The sequence below is a fragment of the Notolabrus celidotus genome, chromosome 24, assembly GCF_009762535.1.
Source record: "Notolabrus celidotus isolate fNotCel1 chromosome 24, fNotCel1.pri, whole genome shotgun sequence".
Classification (NCBI taxonomy): Eukaryota; Metazoa; Chordata; class Actinopteri; order Labriformes; family Labridae; genus Notolabrus; species Notolabrus celidotus.
In genome coordinates, this window is record NC_048295.1 from 2644105 (window position 1) to 2655550 (window position 11446).

The 11446-nt window shown below is 44.3% G+C and overlaps 1 protein-coding gene across 1 annotated transcript in view; it reads left to right on the plus strand.

Annotated features, from left to right (window-relative positions):
• prox1a (prospero homeobox 1a) overlaps positions 1-3269 on the plus strand; it is a 30676-nt gene extending 27407 nt beyond the window's left edge. The window contains exon 8 of the mRNA XM_034678006.1: positions 2785-3269. Coding sequence (XP_034533897.1) covers positions 2785-2970 — 186 coding nt within the window. The 3' untranslated portion in view covers positions 2971-3269. The remainder of the gene's footprint in view (positions 1-2784) is intronic.
• Positions 3270-11446: the final 8177 nt, after the last annotated feature.

Sequence of the window (11446 nt, forward strand, 5' to 3'; positions counted from 1 at the left end):
CAAAAAGGAGGGATGGAGGGCGTCCCTCTAGGCCTCTTTGTTGGGCAGTGATTTAGAGATTTACAGGCTCTTGTCCTTCTGTGTGTGTGTGTCGTGTGTGTGAGAGTGTGTGTGTGTGTGAAGAGAGAGTAATTGAGCCTGCCTTCATCCAATATTTACCCACCAAACCGGAGCAATCATGCGAATTATGTTTACTGGGAACCAAGTGTCCTTTCTTCCTCTTTATCTTTCTCTTTCTCACTTTCCTTCCATTCCTCGCTCGCTCTCGCTCTCTTGGCAACTACACGCCGTATCAAGATCCAAGCCAGGAGCAAATCACACACACACACACACACACACACACATATGCACAGACACACACTTATGGGGGAGACAGGCCCATCTGTATTGATGATGGCCTAATTTAGATCTCTTTATTGGACTGATTTACGACGGCCAGACAAATCTGGGCATCTGGACATAAGTGTGTGTGTCCATGTGTGTTTGTCCAGACACACAGTATCCTCTCCTGTTTCAGTCCTCCAGCTTGTTTTCCTACCTTTCTGTGAATCAGCGCCGTCCCTTTCCTTTCCTTCTCCCCCGTCGTAGCCTTGTTGCAGCGTTTTTGAGTGACGATGACGCACTTCATCCTAAAAACACACACAAAAAACACAGAAATGAGGAGACGAACACAAAACAAGAGGTCAAGGTGAATGAGACGCTTATTCTTCTCTGCACGTGGCAATTTTTGTTTCAGAGCTCTTTAATAAAGAGATATGAATGAGCATGAGGAGAGAGGAGGAGGCAGAAATACAGCTGAGGGAGGAATATCTGTCCAGCTACTTCAGGTGTTTCACATCAGCATGAAGAACAGGAATTAGCTTCAATTTAAAACCAAGAGATCAAGCAGCATGGGAGATATTAAGACACATTATTATGAGATGTTTAAAGGAGTCAATGTGCCGTCTTTTTAAAAAGATGAAAGCGAATCTGAACAACTAAAGGATGAATTGGAGTAATCCAGGAGGGAGGAGACGCCTCAAAGGGACATTCATCTTCAAGATCAAGCTCAGGTTTCAACTTTTATTTGTCCCCATGGGCCGACCGCTCTGCAGCTTCACTTTGAGGCTTTCTTTGGTTTCTTGCAGAGGTAAAGGAAGAAGGTTCAGGCTTTAGAAAGAATCCTCAATCTTAAGGAGTTTCTTTTGCAACATGGATAAATCAGCAAACAAAGCAGCATCACAAAAAGAAAGAGAGTGAGATTGCAGCCTTTTAACCTCGAGGTTAGACTTCAAGGATCTGCAGGAACTCTGGTACAGAGGCTGCAGTCCTTGGAGCAGGCGGCCCATGTTCGACTCCAACTTGCATTTAAATCCTCACTCTCTCCACCCAGTTTCCTCCCCTATCCTCCGTCCTATCCTCTCCATAACAACATAGAAGCCCCAAAACTATGGGATTATTGCACCCCTACAAAAATGTTCCTGTGTTTTTAAAGAAGAAACAAGACTGTCGATAAAAACCACAACCACGACTTCTTTAAGTGTCCAGACGTGCAGAACTAACCGTGTCTCTATCTACGTAGAAATCAAACATCTTTATTGATCTTTGTTGTGTGTGTTTATGAGGTAGAGTGTGTGTGTGCATGTGTGTGTTTGTGTCTACAGTCTAGTCTATAGTGAGACAGTGACAGAGGGCCTCATTGAAATAACCGCCGTCTCAGGGGTCCGGCTAAAAAGAGAGAGAGGGCAGCGAGAGTAGACGGAGTATATGAGAGTCCAGGGAATCATTTAGAGTGTGTGTGTTAGTGCGTGAGTGTGTGTGAGTGTCATTGTGTGTGTGTGTGGGGTGATTCATCCGTTCTGGTGGCGGCTAACCTTGGCATGTCCTGCCACGCGTGACGGGGTTACACCCAGACGGCGCTCGTCCTCTACGGGTGTGTGTGTGTGTGAGTTTGTTAGGGTGTACAGGAGCATGTACCTCGTCTGGAAGAGTCAGCGTGAATGTGTGTGTGTGTGTGTGTGTGTTAAAGTGTGTGTGTGTGCATCTGCATGCAAGAAAAAGAGACAAAGAAGAAGAAAAAAGAGCGAGGGGAGGGGGTTACACTCGTCAGGTTGTTTAGTGTCTTTGAATGATCTTGCCCCCGGGAGAAAGGGCAGAAAAAAGAATGAAAAATGTGTGTATGTGTGTGTGCACCATTGTTCTGCTGTCACACACACACACAAGCATTAAAATACACACACACACACACACTTAGAAAGCCTTGTGATGACAGTATATTTATGCCTGCATGTGGAAAGGACAATTGGATCCCTGCAACCCTTTCCCTCTTGTTTAAACTCACACACACACACACGGTGACAGATCACAGACAACTGTTCACCTGCCAGCGTCAAGGACTGTGTGTGTCATCTGTCATACGTGCACACACACAGAGACAGACAGAGACAGACACACACACACACAGACGCAGACACGGAGCTGTTAAGAAAGGGGAAGTATATTTAGAGGAAGTTGAGAGCTGAGGAAGAACTCTGTACAGGAATAGTAAAATATGGACACCTGAAACACACGCACACCTCACCTCCTCCATCACTTTCAGCCACAGAGATGCTTCTTCTAAAGGAAACCCTCAGAGTTTTAATAGTTTGAGACTTTAAGGATGTCCTCTTATAGATTGTATGGAGGAGGAAGAAGCACTACTTCTGTATTCTGAGCTCTTGGTTGTCACAGAAGCTTCAAATTGAGAACAAGGAGAGTTTGATTGAAGAGAAGTTCCTCACAGTTTTCTTTTTCTCTCCTCTTCAGGTCCCCGAGCGGTTCCTGGAGGTGGCCCAGGTGACCCTCCGCGAGTTTTTCAACGCCATCGTAGCGGGAAAGGACGCAGACCCGTCCTGGAAGAAGGCCATCTACAAGGTGATCTGCAAACTGGACAGCGAGGTTCCCGAGGTCTTCAAATCCCCGAACTGTCTACAAGAGCTGCTCCACGACTGACTAGGGCGAGGGGGGAAACACCGCAAGCAGGACAAGCCTCCGAAGACCATACGAAGATTTTATGACGACGTAGATTAGACTTTATTGAGGTTTGAGGTTCTTGACGAGACGCAGACTTGAAGCGATCTTCTCGGAGGTTTGTTGGTGTAACTTTGGGTCATCTTTTGAAGACAAACCGCCCTCGAGGTGTTTTATAAAGCCAGAAAATATTCAAGGACTTCTACGAGGGCTCAGACTCACGAGTCAAACTTACAAATGATGTTGAGACTTTTATCCATTAAAAGCAAAAACAGTGAAAATCGAGCCTCCTTGCACTTACAGAAAAAGCTCCTAGTTGCTGAAAAAACCCCGTCTCCTCATTCAAGCTCGCTCTTCATCGCTCTGTGCAGCAACAACAGGATGAGGAGGATGAAGGATATCGACCTTCACGACGCCGGGTCAGGAGCGCGATAAAATAAAGAAGATAATATATACAAATCTTTTTATTGTGGATGTTTTTAAGTTTCATGGACATTTTTGGGAAAAATTGATGTTTCTGTATTTTTCCTCCTTTGTATAAGCTTCTCTTCTATGAACCCTGAGTCACTCACATACACACACACTCTCTCACACACACACACACACTTACACTATCCTCTTGAATAGGAAAGCACAGTAGCATTCCCAAATCCTCACCCAAACCCAGACAAACTGGGTGTAAACAAGCTTAGTTGTTGTTTATTTCCCTCCTTTTCTCCCCCTCTTCTTACTGTACTGAGACGCACTGGGTGTTTGTTTGTTTTCTTTTTTGGACTGTGTGGCTCTCCCTGCCCCGCCCCTGCCTGGCCGCCCCTCTTGGCGAGTGTTGCATTCAGGTACCCAGAGCAACAAGGAAAACACTGATTCTAATATTAAAACACTGAAAACAGACGTGTACTGGAAGCTGAAACCACTCAGATAGATCCAGTTAAAGCAACATTTCTGCATCACTATTTCTATAAATGTTGTTCAGCCGTGTAACAACGTGTTCAAACCCAGAGAAATGCATCATTTAAAGCGAGTTAGTTTGCATTTGGTCGCTTGTCTTCTGGGGAAACAACGGAAACATCAGATTACAGGTCAGAGATTAAAGACGGAGGACTGTTGCAACGTTTACGTCAGTAAAAACTCCCATAATCCCACGCTTCCTCACATCATCACAATATGTTTTAAAGATTGTTTCACTGACAGATGAACGCCGCTAACGGGACCACCAGTGTTCACTTTTATTATCCACACATGCAGCACTCGCTCTGACAGATAAAGACGAGTTTTCATTTATTATAAGATGAAATATAATCTTCAATATAGTGCAGCAACATATCGCTCCTCCTGGCTGGACACAGTGAGGTTTAAAGTAGGAGGAGGGTTCGATTTGAGGGCAGAGAACAGACTTAAAGATCAGAATAATAAATAGAGTAATTGTTTTATTCAAAGTTTGAATTGTTTGTAAAGGAAGCTGCATTTATCCAGTTTAATGTCCTGTGTTTTCTCATCGTTGGTGCAGCTTTCACACTCACTTTATACCTTAGGTGATCTAACATGAGGTAAGACTGTTATTAGTATGTTTCATTCCTGTTAAATCATCATAACTTTATTAATTCTGCAAAGGTACCAGAAACAAGCGTTTGTATTCCAGCTTCATGCGGTGTGCGGATCACTTTTATAACGTCACATCATTCCCTGAACCTTTCTTTGCGGTGCTTTGTGGTACAATCATCCATTCCCGAGATTTACCTCACACCGTTTCACTTTATTTCCATGCACCAACTAAACCGAACCTCACATAGGAAGCAGAATCAGACTTCCCTGTGCGCTCTGGGGAAGCCAGGAGGGGCGGCCGCACCGACCAGGTCATGTGTGAAGTGTTTAAGGTTTTAACAGCAGAAAAAAAAAGAACATACGAGAACATGCTGATATTTGTAGCTTGTATAGATGTAATAATGACTCTGATCACTCTGATATTGTTATTATTTATAATTAAAATAATTATTCCTATTAATGTTATTCTGATGATGATTATTATTAATGCTTGCTACAGATTTGACCAGTGGTTTACTCATTGTTTCTCATCACACTGCAACAGGAAATAAATTATTCTTTGACAAAAAAAACAGACGAAGAAGAAGAGGTTGTTTGTACTTTTTTTTTTGCGCTCAGCGGAGGTGCAGAGGGCGTTGACCGCCGCATACAAAAACTCGCCATCAATAAAAGCAGTAACTAGGCAACGTGATGATGGCCACTTTAACTCCGTCCGTGCCCCCACCTTCCTCCCCCTCCTCCCCCTCCACCTCCTCCTCCTCTCGCTGTCTCTCTCTGGATTCTGTACAGGAGACATGTGATCCCTTGTTGTTGTTGCTGATGAATTGAAAAGAGGAGCGCTGTGTGATTATTGTCAGCACAAAAGCCTCAAAAAGCTGCTGACGCCTAGATTAGCCAGTACAAAGACACGGACACACACACACACACACACACACAAAGACATACTGTAGGTGCAGACACACACTCGCAGACACACAAAGGCATGGGGACGAGGCCTGTCTGCCCTAAGCGCCCTACCATCCTCCTCACTCTCTCCTCTTCTCTTTCCACCTCTCCTTTGGCCTCATTGTAAGTGAGTATTATTTCCATCCTCCTCTCACACCTTTCACCGACCTGACAGTCTCCGAACGCACACTGTGCCCTCTGTGAGTTAGCGCCAAACGCTAACAGGCCTCACATGATGCCAAGCAGCATCACATGTATGAGACAAGAGCCAGCACTGCCTCCTCTAAGTCACCTATAGAAGAAACACAGGTGTGAGGACACTTCAGCGCCAAAGTTGAACTTCTTGGTTTCCTCTGTTTGAGTGAGTGCAGTGGAATCAGACTCAAATACAGCAAACTGGAGCATGCATGAAGAACTAAATATGCCAAACGACCACTTCACTATGAGCTGAATGCTACACAGTTAGATATGCATGTTCAGCAGGTTTAATAATTGCAATGTGAGCTGAGGCGCTGCTTGTATGTAAAGATAGACAACCAGTGTCCTCCTGCTGCACAAAAGTGAAGCTAAAAAGCTCATGCTGGGAGCTAGAGTCTGAGCAGAGAGGATCAGATCCTGGAGCCGTTAGTTGAGCAGAAGTATTGCAAAGAAGAAAAGAGAGGAGATGGATCGTACGACGGCTGAATCAGTGCAGGCGGCGATATCAGAAAGGTAGCAAATGCAGGAAATATGATGCTATCAAGTGCCAATCACACAGCTTGTGGTCTACATTTGAAGAGGGGCACATGAACCTGCAGCGTAGATTTGATGCATAAGTAAAAACCATGTAATTGCACGTCGTTGCATGATGCTCAAAAGCCACAAACATCAGCATAAAGCTTCCAATCAGGCACTCTTATTTCAACGATACTCAAGAGTAAGGATTCATGATCTGATTTGCGATCATCGTTTCCAATACTGACCTCATGAAACAGATAACACACCTAAGTCCTGACATGAATGATCAGACGTTAAGAGACGATCTCTGAAATATCTCTGCTCTCAGTTATATCATGAAATGTTTCCATGTCACGTCGGGTCGCCCAGAAATCCCCATCCTCACGTCAGTTACATAAAAATGATTAAATGTGTTCAGTTATGTGACATGAAGACTTTACTTTAAAAAAAAAGAGAGCAGTAGTATCAGTGCGTAGTGGATATTAGACAATAGCCTGAGATGAGGTAACAGAGGTCGTACCAGGTCTGTAATCCACAGATATCGGCGCTCGGTTTTTTAATCCTCCTGTTGAGAAATGAGATATCAAACGACTTATGTGCATCTTTTAGTGATTTCCAAATCTTTGAGCCACCAGAGGAGGTTAGAATAGGAGGAATGTGGCTTTAGAGCGCATAAAAGAGTCATTAAATTAAGATTCAATCAACAGAAATGAACATTAAGTGAGGTGTTGAGGATTTATTCTCTCTGAGGTGGATAAAATGATTTCAAACTGCATCAGATTCATCTTAAAGAACAGCAAAACAAAGAAATGCAGACAGAGAGATCACAGCTCGCACTGCCAGAGCGTTTCATTAGAACAGGAGGAGCTGAACAGGAGGTGGGGTCACTCTCTGAACTACATCACACACACACACACACACACACACACACTTACACAAGCGCACACACACACCGTCTGCCTGTGAAAGCACATCTGAGCAGCGCAACAATAAAACAGCTGTGTTTGTGTTGGCCTGCTGATTGTTTCATTCTCGATCAGCGCGTCAAACACACTCACGCAGACACAAACACGCCCGCTGTCCGCAGAGATGGCATGACAGTGATGCATCTTGGGTAATGGCTGCTATTATTATGGAGTAGGGGGAGAGTTTATTACGGGGGGGAAATGTCTCCTCGACATTATTCTAACCGCTGAAACGGTCGTCTCCGTGTTAACTGCTGTTAAAGTGCCGTGAGGCGGGTGTGAGAGCGAGTTTCCTCTCACTTTGTTCCATATTGGTCGATAGACGTGATGATCTGGGGGCGAAGAAGACGCACAGGTTGATGTCCAAAGCAACAAAACTCCATCTTTGAACCTTTAATGCACGTCTCTATTTGGAGGATTATTAATCTGTTGCATGCTGGCTCTGCTTATTATTAAGTATTGTTTTTATTGTGGTCTCACGCTGGGTTTGACGCTCTGACAGGTCAGTCTGAGGTTACACGGCACTCTAATGATCATTCACTCATTCCAACACATCATCTCTGTAACATCACTCACATAAACGGCTGAGTGAAGCGGACCATCTCTGTCTGCTACGCTCTCTGTCAGCTTGTTGAACAGACTTTAATCAGCCAGCGCTGCAGGTTTACTTGCATCAGTTCTTTAAGATGGCACCCAGGTGAACGCTGCTAATTGTTGTTTGCAGCAGCTGCCCAGACAGCTTGTTCACTTTCTCCTCCCAGCATGCTCTGCAGCCCCTCTGTCTCTCCATCAGGTCAGGTTCTCATTGTCTTACATTTTCTATCTATTCCTTTTTATAATTTCTTGCAGCTTTTAAATCTTATCTTTTAGAAAATACCTCTTTTGTCCATAAAGCAGTCTCAGAGCAGAGAAAGGAGACCAGAGCTGATGTTTGATCATAAAGCCTGATGTTCCTCTAGGTCTGTGGATCATCAACTCTGCAGACTTGTGTCTCTTTTCACCGTAAAAACAGACAAAAGATCTGGGTTATTATCTTGCAGATTCCTGTTATGACACATCTGTCACCTCCCTGTGCTGCATCAATGCAAACTCTCACACCATTACTCCTTATTGAGTCACACACGGCATGCAGAGACGTAGTTTATGCATTAAAAGGAGGTGATCTAACCTCAAAGATGGTGAACATCTATGCAGAATTAAAGCTGATCTAGAAAAGGGAGATACAATTTGGAAACTGGCGCGTAACAGCTCGCCTGGAGCAGTGTGTCACCAGTGCAGACATGTGGACTTTAATCTGAAAGGAGGACTGAAGGCTGGTGGTGCTAGCTCTGCTGATGTTAGTCACAATTGGAAACCAGTGTTTCTTATGAAAGCTTAAATTTAAATTTCTGTTTAAAAGACGAGGAAATTAGTCGTATGAATCCATACTTCCTTTTATTCATCTCTTCAACATCCTCAACTTAAAGAATCCATCCATCCCTCCATCCTCCCTGACTCATATTCATTTCCTCCTCCCTCGTTCCTCCCTCCATCCCTCCTTCCATCAGCGGTCTGTTCGCTAATCAAACACCATCTGTCCTTCCATCCCCAACCTGTCAGGAACAGCTGCCAGCCGCTCTCTTAACAACACTTTTAACAACCCTGCCGCATCTTCCACGGGCCGCCGCACGCCGCCCAACGCCCACCGCCCGGGCTGACATCGCCTTCCAGGACAACCGCCTCCTCCTTCAAGACACATGTGGCGCACAAAAAGCAAGGCGTGCATCGCCGATTAGAGAGTTAGGAGAGAGTTACAAACGGAGGAGGAAGAAGTTCCACTGGCCTCTCTTTGAACCTCAGAAGCACCGTTATGAAACACAAGCAAAGTAAATAAAATCATTCCAGAGAAAGACGAATAACGAGCGAGCAGAAGGTATAAACGGAGAGATAAAACAAAGGAGAAATGGCGCTGGGTAAACGAGTGGAAGTCTAAATAGTAATCAAGGGAAGAATCAGCCGCCTGCTCAAAAAAAGGGTTTGGAGCTAATGGTGGGAAGTAAAAAGCTCCCAACACACACACACACACACACACTCACACACAGGAGGAGACAATTTCCAATCACACACACAAACAGAAGAATACAATCATCTTAAACTCACGCACATAATAGTTTCCTCGCACATTTAATACAATCATCCCTCACAGACACGCAGAGCAAATATAATCACACTCACACACACTGAATCCAGTCGTCTCACACACACACACACACACACACACACACACACACACTCACACACACTCACGCACACACACGCTGGCTGCACAAACCGCACTGCTGTTGTCACGAACATGCCAAGACATTTTCAAGTGTTATATCCTGAGGAACTTCCCCAACCAATCATTGGCACATAGGCCAGATGTTCACTGGTGCTTCAATGCAATGTTCTGCTGGCACACACACACACACACTCACACACACACAGATACAGACACACACACACACAGACACACACAGAGTGTATTATCCTGGCTGGCATCTTTGTCTCCCTTTACGCATATGAGCATTTGATATGAGTCTGAAACGCCAAGACTGCACTTTTTCATCACACAAAAGGGGAGGAAGAGGGGTGAGGAGGGGAGGAAGGAATAAAGGAGAGGGAGATAAATTACAGAAAAGAGGAGTCAAGAGGGCAAAGACAGAAGAAGGAAGATGGAGACAGATGCTTTAACATCGAATGAACTCTGTCCTGCAGGATGGTGGTGCGTTTAGGGGCTTCAGGTAAAAGATGAAGATGTTTTGAGTTTGTGCGTCAGATGTTTTATGTTCAGGAAGCAGCAGGAAGTCAGAGAGATGGAAAGTGGAGTCAGGGTTTCCTCCAGGAAAGAGTTGTTGGGCTCGGTGAGGAGTGTCTTCTTTGTAAGGAGGCTAACAGCACAGGAAGGCCTCGCATCAAGATGATGGGAAGTGCTTTAAGTGTGCAATCTTTAAAATCAGCCAGAGAGAAGTTCCTCAAATAATGGGTGTAAGTCTTGAGCAGGAGAAACAATATGGACATTAATAATATCAGTCTATGATGAAGATGACGATCACCCTTTTGCATTAAAAGCAGATTCTGTTTTTGCAGAAGAGGAAGGAGGAGTAGAAAAAGAAGATAAAGTTTCTGCAGACGAAGAGGGACGTTAAAGAGGCTTTGCTGCAGAAAAAAGATGATGACAAAGTTCTTGCAAAAAAGAAGAAAGCTAGTTTTTACAGAAGCTGAAGAAGACAGATGTTTGCAGCAGAGGATTGTCCTCCTAGAACTAAAAGAAAAACTTGAAGAAGTATGTTTGTTGTGGTCCGAACCCTAACCCGTCCTTTATGAACATGAATCCGAATTAAAGATCTCTTCTCTTATCACCTGACAAGCTGAAACTGATCGGTTAGCAGGCTCATGTTAGCTTGCAAAGGTTGACAGTCATATGTCAGATTTAAGTCTTCATCTATGATATCTCTGTTTCTGTTCCTGGTGTTTTTAAAAGCTCTTAAAGCGTTCCTTTCTTTCAGCCCCTCAGGTTTACGTTCCTTCTTCTCTCTCTGAACGAGTTAATTTGACGAACAACAGCTCTGTCAGGTGAAAAAAAAACAGAAGATGAGATGTGGATTTATTCAAAGCTCCTCGATTCCCTTCAAAGAATAAGAGGAATTCATCTATTAAAAATGAAGTTTCGAGGACACCTGCATCTTTTGTTGCCGTCAGTGCCTTTCAATTACTGCTGCCTGATCAGCTTTGCTCAGTGGGAGTGTAAAATCATTAAAACAATGTCATTTTGTCAAACAGCAAAGCAGCTCAAGAATGACAGCTATTATAGCAGGAGACCAGTACAAAGATGGTAGATTTAGAGGTTATGTGGCGTTATGAAAGTTTGTTAATTCATGCATTATCTGTGAAAATCAAAGCTTTTAAACTTTTACTCGTCAAATGATGTTTTTTTTCCTGCTCCTGTTGCGTTATCAGACATGCAGAGGGCAGCGCCCGGACACCCTGCCACGGTAAAACTCAGCGAGCAGCGAGAGGAGACGTCTGTTGTGGAGATCAATACCGGCTCACACGGCGCAGATACAGGGGGCGCACACACACACATTCATACATGCTTATAGATACACACACTCTCAGCGTCCTGCTCCAACACATACACTTGAGGGAGCATGTCAGACACGTGTCTCATGTCCAATAAGGGCATTAAATCGAGTCAATACGGGCCTTTCAGGAATACCAGGGGTTCTATCAATGACACACACACACACACACACATGAGGAGGGGTAAA